This window comes from Oreochromis niloticus, linkage group LG3, assembly GCF_001858045.2.
Source record: "Oreochromis niloticus isolate F11D_XX linkage group LG3, O_niloticus_UMD_NMBU, whole genome shotgun sequence".
Taxonomy (NCBI): Eukaryota; Metazoa; Chordata; class Actinopteri; order Cichliformes; family Cichlidae; genus Oreochromis; species Oreochromis niloticus.
The window spans coordinates 42,743,456-42,762,383 of record NC_031967.2 but is presented as its reverse complement, the minus strand read 5'-3'; the positions used below and the strand labels follow the sequence as shown (position 1 = coordinate 42,762,383).

Genomic DNA, 18,928 nt, shown 5'->3' with positions numbered 1-18,928 from the left:
ATGGATGGATTATGCAAAAAAAGTAGAATTGGGCCGAAAGATCTATTGCTTTGTTACCTATTCAGGTTGTGTATCATGTTTTTTAAAAGTAACTAAGTAACTAATTACTTTTGAAAATAAGTAATCAGTAAAGAAATAGGATTACTTTTTGGACAAGTAATCAGTAATTAGTTACTGATTACTTTTTTCAAGTACCTTGACCAACACTGTTGGTGAATGACGTTCGCATTACATGACTTACATGACATCCTAATTTTCTCCAAAACTCTTAAGGAACATCAGACTCATGTCCACATCATTCTCCAGCATCTACTGGAAAACAAACTGTATGTCAACGCTGAGAAATAAGAATTTCATTTTTGATCTGTGTATTTCCTATTCTGAACGCACGTAAAAAAAAATTTGCAAGCGCAAATGTTGCAGGTTAAGGAGAAAATTATTTTGATCGCATAAAAGTTTAATTTGAGCAAACAAAATTCATTTCTGTCCATCCATCCATCCATCCATCCTCATCCGCTTTATCCGGGCCCGGTTCACGGGGGCAGCAGCCTAAGCAGAGAAGCCCAGACCTCCCTCTCCCCAGCCACCTCCTCCAGCTCATCCGGGGGAACACCAAGGCGTTCCCAGGCCAGCCGAGAGATATAATCTCTCCAGCGCGTCCTGGGTCTGCCCCGGGGCCTCCTCCCGGTGGGACATGCCCGGAACACCTCACCCAGGAGGCGCCCAGGGGGCATCCTTGTCAGATGCCCGAACCACCTCAACTGGCTCCTTTCGATGTGGAGGAGCAGCGGCTCTACTCTGAGCCCCTCCCGGATGGCCAAACTTCTCACCCTATCTCTAAGGGAGAGGCCAGCCACCCTTCGGAGGAAGCTCATTTCTGCCGCTTGTATCCGCGATCTCGTTCTTTCGGTCACTACCCACAGCTCGTGGCCATAGGTGAGGGTCGGGACGTAGATCGACCGGTAAATTGAGAGCTCCGCTTTTACACTCAGCTCCCTCTTCACCACGACGGACCGGTGCAGCGTCCGCATCACTGCAGCCGCAGCACCAATCCGTCTGTCGATCTCCGGCTCCCTTCTCCCATCACTCGCGAACAAGACCCCGAGATACTTAAACTCCTCCACTTGGGGCAGGAACTCATCCCCAACCCGGAGTGGGCACTCCACCCTTTTCCGGCTGAGAACCATGGCCTCAGATTTGGAAGTGCTGATCCTCATTCCCGCTGCTTCACACTCGGCTGCGAACCGTTCCAGTGCGAGCTGGAGGCCCCACCCGATGAAGCCATCAGAACCACATCATCCGCAAAAAGCAGAGATGAGATTCTGAGGCCACCGAAGTGAAAGCCCTCCGCCACTTGGCTGCGCCTAGAAATCCTGTCCATAAAAATTATGAACAGAATCGTTGATAAAGGGCAGCCCTGGCGGAGCCCATCACCCACCGGAAACGAGTCCGACTTATTGCCGGCAATGCGAACTGTTATGACATGCATAGGTTCTTTCTCTTCAGCACCCTCTGCTGGTCATAGTGGGAATACTCACAAGCTTATATTTTGGTGGGGTTTTTCTGTGTTCCTGTGGGTAGAGGAAACAGGAAGCTGGTCGCTTGTTAGCCTGCAGAATATGCTGTTTGTCGCCTTAGATGCTCTTTAAAACATTTCTGCCTTGGAGAGTTATTGCTTGTGAGTATTAATGTACAACATGTTTACAAGTTTATTTGGTGCATTTCTATTACATAGATTTGTTTAGAAACCAATTTCATCTGTTATGTTTATCTTTGAGGAAGCTAAACTCGCTAAGTTGTATTGTGATCACTACTGAGTCGCTGTTGATTACGCATTCTATATAACAGTGTAGTTCATATCCTAGAAGTGTGAGTTAAAAGGAAAATACATCTTGTGACATTTACTTTGTGTTTGTTTTTAGTTTTACGGGAAGAAAAGGATGTCAATCATTGAACTACTGACGAAGTAAAAAGCCTCAAACTTACTTCCGCCTCCTATGTTCATTGAAACCGTTAGCTGTCTGTCAAGTTGGGCAAAGGGACGCACAATAAGGACAGAACAGTAAAAAAGCAGCTTCTCAGCGGGCAGAGATAATCAAAGACAGCAACCTCGGCTGCCAGCACGTCTCATCTCTACTACTGCTTATGCTTGCCACACAGCAGCATTGTGGGATGGAGGACACACAAGCCGCAAAAGAAATAACGCAGCTGTCGGCTCTAGAGACCAGGTCAGTGGCCTCTATAACATCTAGTGGATCATCAGCCAGTCGAGCCGCTGCTGCAGCTCGTGCTAAACTGGAGGCAGCTCGCGCACGAGCCGATTATGCCAAAATAGAGTCAGAAATGATGATTGAGAAGGCTCGCATAGAAGCCAAATTGAACACTTTACAGTATGAAAAGGAGGTAGCAGCAGCTATGGCTGAAGCCAGCATCCTTGAGGTTGCAGCAGAGGAGTCTGTCAAAACTGAAAGGAAACCTGCTTTTGAAGAGACTGCTGAAAGGACACGCCAGTATGTGGAGCAGCATCTACAGCCAACCGAGAGTGCTAAACCAGAGGCAGAGCATAGAGAGTCAACTGTTCATGAACTGAAGCCCACAATTCCACCCAGGCAAAGCTTTGATACTCCATATGTTGAAACCCGCTTGTTCAAAATGAGAAACAAAACCATTCCAACATCAGGGCTATCTCAGGAACCAAAGTCTGGTATTTACCCCCACTCAACACCGCACCCGCCAGAGAGCACAAGGGAAAGGTCGCCTGATCGAGTCACACCACAACTCCTACCAGATGGCAGTGCTCAGGTGGGTGATATAGCAAGGTACTTGGCACGGAGGGATCTTATTAATGCTGGTCTCACAAAGTTTGATGACTGCCCTGAAAATTACTGGGCGTGGAAATCCTCCTTTCTGAATGCAATCAGTGGACTAAAACTCAGCCCCAGCGAAGAGTTGGACCTCCTTATTAAGTGGCTGGGGCATGACTCAGCACGGCATGTGAAAAGAATAAAGACGGTCCACGTCTGTCGTCCTGAAGTTGGATTGGACAAAGCCTGGGAGCGCTTGGAGGAATGTTTTGGCTCTCCAGAGATAATTGAAAAAACACTTTTTGACAGGCTTACAAACTTCCCAAAGGTCAGTAGCAAGGATCCCGTGAAGCTGAGAGAGCTTAGTGACCTGCTGCAAGAGGTCGAGGCAGCAAAATCAGAGGGTTATCTCCCAGGGCTAAGCTATCTTGACACTGCACGTGGTGTCGCTCCAATTGTGGACAAGTTACCACACAATATCCAGGAAAAGTGGCTCTCTCAGGGTTTTAAGTATAAAGTTGACCATAGTGTCATTTTTCCGCCATTTTCCTTTCTCTGTGACTTTGTCTGCAGAGAGGCACAAGCCCGCAATGACCCAGGCTTCAGGCTCTTAGCATCTACTACAGACCACTTTAGATCAGATGCTACAGTGAGGAAGCCCTATAAGGGTTTTGGTCTCTGCTCACAAGACGGAAATATCACAGGAGAAAGCTGGCCAAGACAGTGTGAGAGAGCAAACCTGTGATGTGGAAAGGCAGTGTCCTATTCATAAAAGGCCACATCCCCTCAAGCGCTGCAGAGGGTTTCGCAATAAACCCATTGAGGAGCGTAAGACCTTCCTCAAGGACAATGGTATCTGTTTTAGATGCTGTTCTTCCACTAGTCACATGGCCAAGAACTGTAACACAACAATCAAGTGTACAGAATGTGAAAGCAGGAATCATATCTCTGCCCTTCATCCAGGACCACCACTTGCAACTCTCTTTGGTCATGGCGGGGAGGGCACAGAAGAGACAACTCAGCCTGCTATAACATCGACTTGTACCGAAGTATGTGGAGAGGCTCAGAGGGAAGATCCTGTTCTAAGATCTGCTTAGTAAAGGTTTTCCCGAAAGCGCAGCCAGAGCGAGTGACAAAGGCTTATGTTGTGCTCGATGATCAGAGTAATCGGTCACTTGCCAGGTCAGAGTTTTTTGATGTTTATGGCATAGAGGGATCAGAGTCTCCATTCACACTTCGTACATGTGCGGGAACGACAGAAATGATGGGTAGAAGAGCTACAGGCTTTGTAGTGGAGTCACTAGATGGAGCCACATCAGTCACGCTGCCGACAATAATTGAATGTAATAACATTCCGAGTAACAGAGCTGAGATACCTACCCCTGAGGTGGCAGCAGAACATGCTCATCTAAGGCCAATAGCCCATCTCATCCCACCACTCGATCACAAAGCTGAGATCCTCCTCTTACTTGGACGTGACCTACTTAGTGTCCACAAAGCGAGACAGCATAGAAACGGTCCTCACAATGCCCCATATGCACAGAAACTGGACCTGGGATGGGTCATCATCGGTGATGTCTGTTTAGGTGATGCTCACAAGCCTGCAACTGTGGATGCCTATCACACTAATGTGCTTGAGAACAATCGCCCATCCTATTTCAGACCATGTCCAAATATGGTTCATATCAAAGAGAATTATGGGTCCAAGTCTGAGCGTAAAGCCTTCCCTACCACTGAAACACCTAGAGTTAAGGCATGCACTCTTGGAAGCACTATCTTTGATACGTCTGAGGACGATAACAAAATCGGCCTTTCTATTGAAGACAAACTGTTCCTAGAGGTCATGAAGAGAGAGATGTTCATAGATGACAGCAACAGCTGGGTGGCGCCACTCCCATTCAAGGGACCTCGCCAGCGGCTGCCCAACAATCGCGACCAGGCGGTCAAACGCTTATCCTCTCTTCATCGCACCCTTGAAAAAGGCCTGAAATGAAGAGGCATTTCTTTGCCTTCATGCAGAACATATTTGATCGTGACCATGCTGAACTGGCTCCTCCACTTGAGGTGGACAAGGAGTGCTGGTACTTACCTACGTTTGGGGTGTACCATCCTCAGAAGCCGGGTCAGATCAGAGTTGTGTTCGACTCAAGTGCAAAGTGCCATGGCGTCTCTCTCAATGATGTTCTCCTCTCTGGACCTGACCTCATAATAGCTTGTTGGGAGTATTGTTGAGGTTCAGACGTGAAACTGTTGCAGTAACCGCTGACATTGAACAGATGTTTCACAGTTTCATTGTAAGAGAGGACCATCGAAACTATTTGCGCTTCCTCTGGCATGAAGACAACAATCCTGCCAATGACATTTGTGAGTATCAAATGAAGGTTCACGTGTTGGCAACAGTCCCTCACCATCCGTAGCTATATACGGCCTTCGATGTGCAGCAGCTCATGGTGAAGAGGAATTCGGATCAGATGCACGACGCTTCGTTGAGAGGGAGTTCTATGTTGATGATGCGCTTATGTCAAGGCCCACAGCCAGTGAAGCTATTGATCTAATGAAGAGAGCACAGGAAATGCTTGCCACATCTAACCTTCGCCTGCATAAAATAGCATCAAACAGCTCTGAGGTTCTTGATGCGTTTTCTCCAGATGACCGTGCAAAGGGGCTTAAGGAGCTAAATCTGGAGACTGATGTGACACCTACACAGCGAAGTCTTGGTCTGATATGGGACCTAAAGAAAGACACCTTTACCTTTCGAGTAGCAGAAACAGTGAAGCCCTTTACAAAGAGAGGTGTCTTAGCTACAATCAATGGTCTTTTCGATCCCTTAGGATTTGCTTCACCAGTTACAATCCAGGGAAAGATGCTGCTGAGAGAACTTTCAAGTGAGGCCCTAGACTGGGACACTCCACTGCCTAGAGAAAGGGAGGCCGAGTGGGATACATGGAAAGAATCTCTTGTTGATCTCAAGAATGTACATATTCCAAGAACCTACGCTTCTGCTACGATGTCAACAGCAATCAGAAAAGAGTTACACATCTTTTCAGATGCCTCCACTAAAGCCATTGCAGCGGTTGCTTTCCTAAAGACCACTGGCGAAAATCAGAACCATCAGGTGGGCTTCGTTCTAGGGAAAGCAAAATTGGCCCCACAATCTGCTCATACAATTCCAAGACTGGAATTGGGAGCTGCTGTGTTAGCTGCAGAGCTTGCCGAAGTCATCACAAGTGAACTGGACCTAAATCTTGATGCAGTTGAATTCTACACAGACAGTCGTGTGGTTTTAGGCTATATAAGCAACCAGACGAAGAGGTTCTATGTATATGTTGGCAACAGGGTGCAGCGAATCAGGAGGATTTCAGAACCAAAACAATGGCACTATGTCCCTACGAGCTCTAACCCTGCTGACATAGGCACACGCTCGGTGCCTGCTGCCATGCTTGGTGACAGTGCCTGGCTTAAAGGACCTGCCTTCTTGTTACAAGCTAGTGTTACAAGAGAAGTTGAAACCTATGACCTTGTGGACCCAGAGTTGGATGATGAAGTACGTAGCTTTGTCACTCACACGAGTAATGATGGGTCTCTGCTTGGATCGCAAAGGTTCAGACGTTTTTCCTCCTTGAAGAAACTCCTCAAGGCCCTTAGCTTGCTCATTCATATTGCAAAGGTCTTCAAGAGCAAAGATGAAGGTCCCTCTTGCAGTTCATGGCATCATTGCAAACAGTCTCGCACGGCAGAGGAACTGACAAAGGCTGAGATTGTCGTCATCAAAAGTGTGCAGAAGGAAATGTTTGAGGAGGAACTTGCCTGTATTGCCAATGGTAAAGTCATACCAAAACACAGCTCTTTACAAAAACTCAGTCCCTACTGTGATGATGAAGGACTCTTGAGGATAGGAGGAAGGCTCAAACATGCCAACATCGACTACAAGGAGAAATATCCTCTCATTATTCCAGGTGGTAGCCACGTTGCCAAGTTGATAGTAGAACACCATCACCAGCGAGTAATGCATCAGGGACGGGTGTTCACAGAAGGTGCAGTCCGTACTGCTGGATACTGGATTACAGGAGCAAGGAGGCTAATCAAGCAGATTATCCACAACTGTATCACCTGCAACAGACTTAGGAAGAGAGCAACTGAGCAAAGAATGGCAGATCTGCCTTCTGATCGTGTCAGCACCGAACCCCCTTTCACCTTCGTGGGTTTGGATGTATTTGGCCCTTGGTCTGTGGTCACAAGGCGCACAAGAGGAGGCCAGGCAAATAGCAGAAGGTGGGCTGTTCTTTTTACGTGTCTTAGCACACGTGCTGTGCACATTGAACTGATTGAGTCAATGGACGCATCAAGTTTCATCAATGCCCTGCGTCGATTCTTCAGTTTGAGAGGGCCTGTTAAGCAGATTCGATCCGATTGTGGGACTAATTTCGTTGGTGCTTGCCGGGAGCTAGGTTTCACACTGACAGACCCCGACGTGTCAAGCATTAAGACATACCTGGGAGAAGAGGGATGCACCTGGATCTTTAATCCACCTCACTCTTCTCATATGGGAGGAAGCTGGGAACGTATGATAGGGTTGTCCCGACGTATCCTGGATGCAATGCTTCTCCAAACCACGCACGCTCACTTGACTCATGAGGTGCTTTCCACTCTAATGGCAGAGGTAACAGCCATCATTAATGCTAGACCTTTGTCTCCTATCACAACAGATCCTGACACACCATTCCTGCTGACGCCTTCCATGCTTCTCACTCAGAAGGTGTGCACTCCTCTCCCCCCTCCGGGAAGTTTTATTGAGAAAGATCTCCATCGACAGCAGTGGAGGCAAGTTCAATACCTTGCAAACACATTTTGGACCAGATGGAGACGGGAGTATTTAGGGACACTGCAAAGCCGGAACAAGTGGCAACGTAACCATGCAAACCTCAAGGTGGGAGATTTGGTGCTCATCAAAGACGCACAAGTGAGGCGCAATGAATGGCCAATGGGACTTGTCGACCAGATCTTCCCGGATAAGGATGGCAGGGTCAGGAAGATTGAAGTGAGGGTCTCAAGAAATGGAACTATTAATACTTACCTGAGACCTGTGTCAGAGACAGTGTTATTGATGTCCCCAAAGGACTGAGAAGTATGTGTGTCATGATGGTAAACATTGTATTCAGATATAATCTGTAAAATCTTGCAGTTTATTATGTTTCAGTTGGTTCATAGTGGTATTTTACAATACCAGACGGGGAGTGTTATGACATGCATAGGTTCTTTCTCTTCAGCACCCTCTGCTGGTCATAGTGGGAATACTCACAAGCTTATATTTTGGTGGGGTTTTTCTGTGTTCCTGTGGGTAGAGGAAACAGGAAGCTGGTCGCTTGTTAGCCTGCAGAATATGCTGTTTGTCGCCTTAGATGCTCTTTAAAACATTTCTGCCTTGGAGAGTTATTGCTTGTGAGTATTAATGTACAACATGTTTACAAGTTTATTTGGTGCATTTCTATTACATAGATTTGTTTAGAAACCAATTTCATCTGTTATGTTTATCTTTGAGGAAGCTAAACTCGCTAAGTTGTATTGTGATCACTACTGAGTCGCTGTTGATTACGCATTCTATATAACAGTGTAGTTCATATCCTAGAAGTGTGAGTTAAAAGGAAAATACATCTTGTGACATTTACTTTGTGTTTGTTTTTAGTTTTACGGGAAGAAAAGGATGTCAATCATTGAACTACTGACGAAGTAAAAAGCCTCAAACTTACTTCCGCCTCCTATGTTCATTGAAACCGTTAGCTGTCTGTCAAGTTGGGCAAAGGGACGCACAATAAGGACAGAACACGAACCAAACTCTTACAACGGTTGTATAGGGATCGAATGGCCCGTAGCAGTGGGCCAGACACCCCATTGCGGGAGAATTCATTTCTGTGTGCAAGAAATGTATTTCAGTGTTTGCGATTATCCATATATACACACACAATAACAGCCCCTCTCGCTCAGTTGTTGGCATTTGCTCTTGCTTAGATCTCTGCTCTGTATGCACACAGACATCTGCAGACCTGGTCTCAGTGTGTCGTTCGTGCTCACAACATCTCTGTTTCGTGTGCGCTCAACTCTCTGTAAACCGTTGTAAGTGTGCCACAAAACCAACCAATCACAGACTTGGATGCAAAAAATTCTGATTGACTGTTTTGGTCTCCAATCAGCTCGCTAGCTACTGCAGCCAAACCCAGGCAAATATCCCAGAATCCATTTCGTCCAAAACTCAACCGAGGCAGTGGTGGAGGAACGCAGAGTGGCAGAGTTTAAAATATTACTCTTTCTGGATCACAAAATAAATTTATAAGATATTTTCAGGCGACAATGTTGGTATATTATATATATATCATATTTGCAAAAGTGCTTTAACGTTTTCGGAGCCTGTGTGTCTTGATCAGGTGGAGGAAGTATGTAATGGCACAAAGACAGCATGACATTCAATTCATCGATGGCATTGTTCCAACACATTTTTAAAAAACGATTTTTAAGGTTGTCAGTAAGGATGGGTATCGTTTAGGTTTTATCCGATACCGGTGCCAAACCGGTACTTTTGAAACGGTGCCGGTGCTTAAACGGTGCTCGAACTGGTGCTTAAAGAATGGAGAACACAAACTTTGTCCAAAAACCTCTTATGTTTTTATTTTTAGCACTCTCTTTTTTTCTGCAAAATGATAACCAAGTAAGCCTTTTCTGTTGATACAACATACCTCCTTTGGTTGGAACTGGTGCTCAAACAATGGAAAACACAAACTTTTTCCTAAAACCTCTCATGTTTAGCTGTTTTTTTTTTTTGTAAAAAAATAACAATGTTAGCCTTTTCTGCAGCTATAGGGCATATATGGTATCGCTCTATCAAACAAGAAGACATCCGCATGTAACTACGACAGTGTTTGCTAGTTCACCTTACGTGCATTAATTTAATAACGTGGTTAGCCTACTCAACGTAAATTACACACGAACAACATCAAGCTACTCACCCAGAGAAGAACAGCTGCTGCTGCCATCATCATCATCCGTCATCATTTCTGCTACACTGCTATGCGTCGCCAGGTGTTTCATCAGATTTGAGGTGTTACCTCCATGGCACAGTATCACCTTAAAGCACTTGTTGCAGGCTGCTGAGTTTGCATATTTTGCTCTGAAGTACAGCCAGACTTTTGAGCGCTTCGCCTTGGGCATTTTTAATCTGTAACTCTGCTCTAAAAGAACGTATCTACCTGGGCCCACCTACCATCCTTGGAAAGGTAAAATGATTGGCTAGAATCCAAATGTGTGCTGCTTTTCGGTCTGGTTACTACCGTTTATGTCAGAACGGCACCGGATATCGGTACCCATCCCTAGTTGTCAGTTCTGACATTTTAGCAATTTTTAACAGCGGTCTTAGTTCAGGTGTTGTGCCAGCCTGTTTTAAACATGCTGTTTTAAAGCCTAATCTCGATTCCTCGGTCCTCGCAAACTTCAGGCCTATTTCAAAGCTCCCCTTCCTGTCATAAATTTTGGAAAAGATTGTATTTGTTCAGCTGCAATCTTTTGTAAATGGACACAATGTTCAGTGATCTCACGATTGGAGCATTTCGGCATCAAGGGCACTCCATTAGAGTGGTTCAGGTCATACCTGTCTGACAGGACTTTCGCTGTGAGCTTTGGAGATTTTATCTCTTCCTCAGCTCCCGTTACTTGTGGTGTTCCCCAGGGATCTATACTGGGGCCAATTTTATTCTCTATTTATATGCTGCATCTAGGTCTTATTTTTAGAAAATATAACATTTGTTTTCATTCATATACTGATGACACTCAGATCTATCTTCAACTGAAGGGAAACAGTCCAGCCTCACTAGAACCCTTACTTCAGTGTCTCGGTGAAGTTAAATCCTGGATGGCCTCTAACTTCCTTAACTTCAATGAGAACAAAAGCCCCTACCACTTTAACCTGCACAGTGTTGAGCCTTTCATCAAATGCATGCCAAAATATTTTAGGGTTATATTTGACAGCAATTTCACTTTTAAAAACAGATTAGCTCAGTTGTACAGTGGTCTTTCTTCAAACTGAGGCTTTTATCTAAGGTGAGATCATTTTTATCTTTTGGTTCATAGAGACGATCGAGCATTTGCAGTCGCAGCGCCTAAACTGTGGAATAATTTACCCCTACACATCAGACAGGCTCCTACTGTCAATCTTTTTAAATCTTACCTTAAAACACATTTGTATTTACTGGCCTTTAATACAACAGTTTGCTATCAATATTATAAGTTATTTTACTAGGTATTTTGTATTCTTGTACAGCACTTTGGTCAACGTTCCTGTTGTAATTAAATGTGCTATATAAATAAATAAACTATAAGAACTATAAACTATCCACATGGTGGAATTCCCTGTACAAGGCCATTTCCAGAATCATCACAATTCCCTTGAATGAACTTAATCCCCTGTGTGTAAAATTGGGAATCAAGTGCCTTAATGAAAGGGAGTACCAATTCTTGAAACAGTACTCCACTGTGACAGTAGCTCTGGACATCTTACAAGGGGATGAGTGCACCTATGGGGCTTTACTACCAAGACTCACAAGCCTGATGTCAAAACAACTTGCCCTGAAAGATGACCTCTCTAGAATGACAGCCAGCCCTCCAGATGTCATTGTAAAAGTAAGATTATTATTGGGTAATTGCTTTTGGTGGATTTGTTGAATTTATTATACCACTGACAGTGGACAGATGTTACACTTTGTTTTAAGCAGCGTGTACAATTATTAAAATGATAGAATAAAAGACCAAATACTTACCTCTTGTTAAATATCAGTGATATTATTCATAGTTAATCATGAATATTAATTATAATATCAACAGAAGCCTGAACGAAACTTAAATCTTATACAGTATTGATAGCACATAAGATGGGCTGTAAAGCCCACAAAATAATCACAATAGCTAATTATATAGTAAAATAATTATATTCTTAGTTGCATCATGTTGTATGTTACAGACCATCAAGCCTCGTTTTGATGCTGTTCTGGACAGCAAGACTTCTTGCAGCGGCCACTTGTCCGAAGTTTAAACTTGTGAAGGAGCTTCTGACAGCAGTGTGTCGTAAAACTACTCCTGCAACTGACAATGCTAATGTGTCCCAAATGCCAGCCAGCCCAGCCGAATTTTACTTTTTTAAATTTGAGAACCAGCCCACAGAAAGCTTCTCAGCAGAAAAAGAAGTAACTGACTATTTAAGGTCAGGGTATGAGCTTGAGATTCTGAATCAGTTCCCAAATCTCAAGAAGATGTACATGAAATACAACACTCCAACTCCATCCAGTGCACCAGTGGAACGGCTGTGGCAAACTGAACAGCCTTCTAACCTTCTAACAGACTATCTGATAGAAGGTTTCAGAAGCTTCTGCTGATGCGATATAACCACTGTTTCAGTCCAAAAGAAAACAACTAAAACATAGGTCTTTTTCAAGGTTGCCACAAAATGAGACTGGATTAACAGCCTAAACATAGCATGCAATAGCATTTTCTGTTTTGGTAATCTTATTATTACTTCTCTCTACACTTTACCAACTGTTTAAAGATGTTATTATTAAAATCTTATTTTTGTTTGTTTGTTTGTTTGTTTGTTTTGCTGTATTTTACTTGCATCTATTTGAAAGATTATGTGTAAACACAAAATTTTATTTTATTTTATGCTGTAACATGCAGAAATGTAGATTAAGTCTTGCTTTGTTTTCTTAAAATAGGGTGGAATATGCACAAAATAGGTTTAAATGTTAAACAAATTTCTTCCAGTCAGAGAATTTTGCATTTAATATAATTTTCTAATGTAATATGCATATGTTAGGATGCCTGGGTTGTTGACCCAGAGTTTTGAGTTTATTATATTATTTATCATTTCTAGTCTTTGGTTTCTTTGAGTTCGGTCTTATGGTTTATGTCTCTGTGTAATCCTTAGTCGCTGTCTCCCCTGTCTACTATATCCCTGTGTCCAGTCAGTGTCTGTGTCTGCCCTGGTCCCACATCTCTGTTCCCTCTGTTGTAGTGCCTGCCTGTGAGTCTGTGGCTGTGTCCCAATTCAGGGTATGCACGCTTGAAGTACGCACACTACGCGTACTACGTATGGTGCGTACTACAAGTACGGGAAGTGCGGAAGTGAGAGGCTTGTGAAATGGGACGGTCTAGCCTTCGTCGCGCTGTTCAGGTTGCCTAGCAACCATGATACTAACCGCGAGAAATGTTTCATACAGCTTTGTGTGACAGAAATGAAGGAGAAAAAATGTTTTGTTGGTCATTCATTTTTGTCATGACATCACTTTGATTAGTTGAGACCACAGGACTGTAAAACATGATAGTTGGGCTTCATTTCTGTACTGAAGTCATTTCAATATTAGTTAGTAAATAATAATTAGCTAATGTTGTTCATGAGACTAAAGTCATCTCACTGTGGTAATGTTAATATAATATGGACAATATTATATGTATTGTCAGAATATATCTATATATATCTATATATATCTATATCTATATATATATATATAGATATATATCTCTATCTCTCTATCTCTCTATATCTATATCTATATATCTATATCCATCTATCCATCCATCCGTATATACATACGTATATACATATGTGTATATATATATGAGCTTGAACTCTGGGTAAAAGATGCAAGTAGCAGTTATTTATATTTCCTATCACCTTAAATCTTCACTCAAAGACAAGTATCTCTGACAGTGTATATACAGATGTATTATATATAAGAGACAAAGATTGTTCTTTCAATATGTTGGCATTACTAAATTTGGCTCAATGCTTATATATATGTGTAAAAAGAAAATGTACGAGCTGTGATAACTGTTTCTGATAGAATGAAGATCAGACTGGTATATGAAATATTCCTTTATTGGGTGAGAAAATCAGACCATGTCATAACTGCTTTAAGTCATACAGAATAGATATCAGAGCCTTAAACAGGCTGACTTCTGCTAAATGGGTCAAACTGGGCAGAAAGTACACAAACACATAACATCCTTATAGAATATGATGTAACACTATAGATCAACTTACCTCAGAATATATAAAGCATATAAACAATTACAGCAATATGATGCAACAAACACAGCAGTGCTACTAATCCAAAATACTCAAAGCTTCATAGAACTGAAACAAACATTTATTTTTAGCTCCATTCTGCTGCTGATACATACTTTAGGTTTCTGAATATTAAACTTGTTGCTGCCTTTCATAGTGTGTAACTTGAAGGCCCTGAGTACTTTCTCCCACACTGAAAACACTGGGATGATAACATTATTTGAACATTACCTAATAAGACTGATTCAGGACAGACAATTAGTGATGTTAAACTTTCCTAGCAGTCCTTCACAAACAGGGAACAGTCTGTCTATTCTCTCCATCTGTCAGCTGCTGCTGGCTCTTCCTCCTCCTCTTCCTCACACACTCCTGAGTTTGTCCTGGTGGATCATCAGGGGTGCAAAGCCTCACAGATGATGTGCAGCAGTGGGTCCCTCAGTCTGTCCTCACTCTGGACACTTGCAGTTGTCACACATGGAAATCAAATGTGTGATAAGCTGCAGGATTCAAACACAAGTGTAACCTATAAATACATGTTCATACTTTTATTCCACAATCAGAGAGAAAGAAACAGAGAGAGAGTGCAGGACAGACAGACAGGTGACAGTCTCAGGTGTACACACTGCTACAAAACAGCAGAAGAGAAGGAGGATTTAGTGTTTGTGTTATTACGAGTGCTAAACAAGAAGAGTTCCCAGATGGTACAGTGGACACATGTGTGACTCCTGTGATTAAAGCATCTTTCTTTCAGCTTAACGAGTGAACCGTCAGCTCGTTCAAACACACGTTAAAGTCCGTTTGGCTCGACACCACCGAACAGAGGCAGCAATATAACATAGCTAACATTAACAGTGCAGTGAATCCTGCTTGTGCCGTCATATTCAGGACTGCAAACCGAGCAGCATCACTGACTTTCAGCTTGTGTTTGTGGATATATGACTGACTTTAATTATCCATAAAATCATCACATTCTCTGTAAGATTAAGGTCAACTATATATATATGTATATATATTTAGAAGTAGAGGCTTTAAAACCAAGTAAACGCTGAAAGTACAAACATCGCTAATGTCACATAACTTTGCCGACATGTGGCCAACAGTCATGTTTTAATGTTCTTAAACATTCGCACATAAATAAGTGACATCATATTCAGTACTTACTTTTGACAGTTCACTCTTCGGCCGCACCCTTCTGCCGTATTTTGCGGCAAAATTATCCACACCCACCGCCGCGCTATGGATTGTGGGATATATGGGGCCACGAAGCGTGCACCGGACCACGCTTGATATTTGGGGAAATCGACGGCGCATTTGGAGTATGCATTTGAAGTGCACTTTGAATTGGGACAGCCGTCGTCGCGTGGCGGTGACGTAATCGCACTTGAAATGCGTACTTCAAGCGTGCAGACCCTGAATTGGGACACAGCCCGTGTCTGTAAGTTCAGTCTGTGTTATGTTTCCTGTTTTACTTTGAAGGTCCATGTCTTATGTTATTGTATCTGGTTTTGCTTCCCCTGTTTCGTTAGGCCTGATTTGCCCCAGCTGTGTTTCCCTCCTGTTACTCATTCTCTGATTGCTCCCTCTGTGTATATAAGCCCTGTTCTTTCATCTGTTCGTGTCGTGATCGACCCTCATCTTGCTGTGTGTTCTGTCTGCGTAAGCTTATTTTGTATTCCTAGTTTTGTTACCCTTTTGAGTTTAGCAATAAATCTGAGTTTGAGTTACTTTCTGCCTCCGAGTGTCTGCACATTGGGTCCTCCTACTACCACTCCTGCCTGCACACAGCCTTCACATGACAGCATAAAGTTAAAAGAATTAGACTAATAAACTTCTTCATTTGATTCAATTTCATATGATGTATTATGCCAAAAAAATTGAATTGGGCTGAAAGGTCTATTACTTTATTACATATTCAGGTTGTGTGTTATGTTTTTGAAAGGTAACTAACTAATAAGTAACTAATTACTTTTACTTTTACTCAGTAAAGTAACAGGATTAATTCCTTGGAGAAGTAATCAGTAATTAGTTACTAATTACTTTTTTCCAGTAACTTGGACAACACTGCTAACTAATAATAAAAATAATATATACTTTATTGATTCCCGTGGGAAAATCCCTCTCTGCATTTATCCCATTCACTCAGTGAAGCAGTGGGCAGCAGTGTGTAGTGACGGCACCTTGCTCAAGAGTACCTCAAGGTAGCCATTCAGTGGATTCAAACCCTCAACTTTCCGATCTGGGGCCACCACTCTACCTACTGAGCTATCCTTGCCCAAACTACACACAACACACTGACAACACTCCTAACACTCTAAATGTCACAAATCTTTCACATCTAAAAACTCTCTCTCTCGCTGCTGTCACTCTCAAAATTTTCACCTCTTCCCAAAACACCACATCCAATGTGTTGCCATATAATTTTGGTGGTGGTACATTTTTCCATCAATATGAATGGGGCGGAATTGTTTTTTTTCTTGAGCTGCTAGAAAATGAAAAAAACGCTGTTTTTACCATTTCTTCCCGAACTAAACATGACTATAGTATTGGGGAAAAAAGTTTTGCTTTTTAAAAAATTCTAACTCTGGTTGTAGCGGACTATCAATAAAATTTTTAAACTGGTTTACAATTTAAAGTCAAACATTCAACACAAGTTGAAATGGAGACTCAGTGCGGCTGCATCGTGTTGCTGTGTCATCTTAATTTGGTCACATGATTTGAAGGTGCGGTGCGTCTGTCGATCCCAGAGAGTTAATAAGACTCAAATGTCCATGGTGTTGACTCAAAATGTGTACTGGCAGAAATATTGGCATCAGTTGCTACTGACAAAAAAACACTATGCAATATATTCCATTTTAGAATTTATATTCAATATTAATTGTAGCTAGGCTCAAAGTGTTAGTGCTAGCTTATTTTAATAAATAACATTTTCAAGCATTTCCAGCTGTTTGTCGCCCCTCTGCACTTTAGTCTTTCTTCTTGTCATATCTGTGTTCGTCCACCAGGTGTCTCCCTTAGCTCATTTTCTTCAAATCTGAAGCATCAGATTTGTGGAGTGTGGGGACGCTCTGCCTGCCAGACACAGCTCAGGGCAATGATATGCCCATGTCGATCCTCCAGGCCTGTTTCATTTAGTTTTTGTATTTCAATGTACAGGGTGGGCCATTTATATGGATACACCGTAATAAAATGGGAATGGTTGGTGATATTAAAGTCCTGTTTGTGGCACATTAGTATATGTGAGGGGGCAAACTCCTCAAGATGGGTGGTGACCATGGTGGCCATTTAGAAGTCGGCCATCTTGGATACAACTTTTCTTTTTTCAATAGGAAGAGGGCCATGTGACACATCAAACTTATTGGTAATGTCACAAGAAAATATGGTGTGCTTGGTTTTAACATAACTTTATTCTTTCATGAGTTATTTACAAGTTCCTGACCACTTATAAAATGTGTTCAGTGTGCTGCTCATTGTGTTGGATTGTCAATGCAACCCTTTTCTCCCACTCTTCACACACTGATAGCAACACCGCAGGAGAAATGCCAGCACAGGCATCCAGTATCCGTAGTTTCAGGTGCTGCACATCTCGTATCTTCACACCACAGATAATTGCCTTCAGATGACCCCAAAGATAAAAGTCTAAGGGGGTCAGATCGGGAGACCTTGGGAGCCATTCAACTGGCCCACAACGACCAATCCACTTTCCAGGAAACTGTTCATCTAGGAATGCTCGGACCTGGCACCCATAATGTGGTGGTGCACCATCTTGCTGGAAAAACTCAGGGAACATGCCAGCTTCAGTGCATAGAGGGAAACACATCATCATGTAGCAATTTCAAATATCCAGTGGCCTTGAGGTTTCCATTGATGAAGAATGGACCCACTATCGTTGTACCCCATATACCACACCAATCACTTTTGTTGTTCCAACAGTCTCGGAGGGATCCATCCAATGTGGGTTAGTGTCAGACCAATAGCGGTGGTTTTGTTTGTTAACTTCACCATTCACATAAAAGTTTGCCTCATCACTGAACAAATTCTTCTGCGTGAACTGAGGGTCCTGTTCCAATTTTTGTTTTGCCCATTCTGCAAATTCTGTGCACTGATCTGGGTCATCCTCATTGAGATGCTGCAGTAGCCGGAGTTTGTAAGGGTGCCATTTGTGAGTAGTTAATATCCGCCGAAGGGATGTTCGACTAATGCCACTCTCCAGTGACATGCGGCGAGTGCTCCGCTGTGGGCTCTTACTGAATGAAGCTAGGACAGCCACTGATGTTTCTTCATTAGTGACAATTTTCTTGCGTCCACATTTTGGCAAATCCAACACTGAACCAGTTTCACGAAACTTAGCAAGCAGTTTGCTAACTGTAGCATGGGAGATGGGTGGTCTCGTAGGGTGTCTTGCATTGAAATCTGCTGCAATGACCCGGTGACTGCGTTCACCAGATATCAACACAATTTCGATCCGCTCCTCACGTGTTAACCTCTTCGACATGTCAATGGCTGTGAACAAAGAGCAACTTGTAAATAATTCATGAAAGAATAAAGTTACATTGAAACCAAGCACACCATATTTTTTCTTGTGACATTACCAATAAGATTGATGTGTCACATGGCCCTCTTCCTATTGAAAAAAGAAAAGTTGTATCCAAGATGGCCGACTTCTAAATGGCCACCATGGTCACCACCCATCTTGAGGAGTTTGCCCCCTCACATATACTAATGTGCCACAAACAGGACTTTAATATCACCAACCATTCCCATTTTATTACAGTGTATCCATATAAATGGCCCACCCTGTACAATGATTGAGTACAATCCAAAACAAAATCTTGAAATTATAAAAATACACTATCAAAAACCTCAGTGATTTTAATAAAAGTTCAAATCTCAAAGACATTAAGTTTATGGTCATATATGATTAAGAAAATCAACAATCTTCACATTTCAGAAACTGGAACCAGCTTTAAATATGACTAAAATAATGATAAAACAATCAATTCTCTAATCAGTGACTAACTGATGA

At 42.7% G+C, this 18,928-nt stretch overlaps 3 protein-coding genes across 3 annotated transcripts in view; 2 read left to right on the top strand and 1 right to left on the bottom strand.

The window, feature by feature from the left end:
• Positions 1–18,928, bottom strand: part of LOC100695786 (zinc finger protein 239) — a 630,955-nt gene that overhangs the window by 109,106 nt on the left and 502,921 nt on the right. The window lies entirely within an intron of this gene.
• Positions 1,482–3,549, top strand: LOC112845586 (uncharacterized). Its single transcript, XM_025905000.1, has 2 exons — positions 1,482–1,678; positions 1,923–3,549. The coding sequence occupies exon 2, from the start codon at positions 2,146–2,148 to the stop codon at positions 3,547–3,549; it is 1,404 nt and encodes a 467-aa protein (XP_025760785.1). The 5' UTR covers positions 1,482–1,678; positions 1,923–2,145.
• On the top strand, positions 4,794–8,612 carry LOC112845583 (uncharacterized). The gene is made up of 3 exons (XM_025904997.1): positions 4,794–4,885; positions 5,205–8,243; positions 8,488–8,612. The coding sequence occupies exons 1-2, from the start codon at positions 4,794–4,796 to the stop codon at positions 7,924–7,926; spliced, it is 2,814 nt and encodes a 937-aa protein (XP_025760782.1). The 3' UTR covers positions 7,927–8,243; positions 8,488–8,612.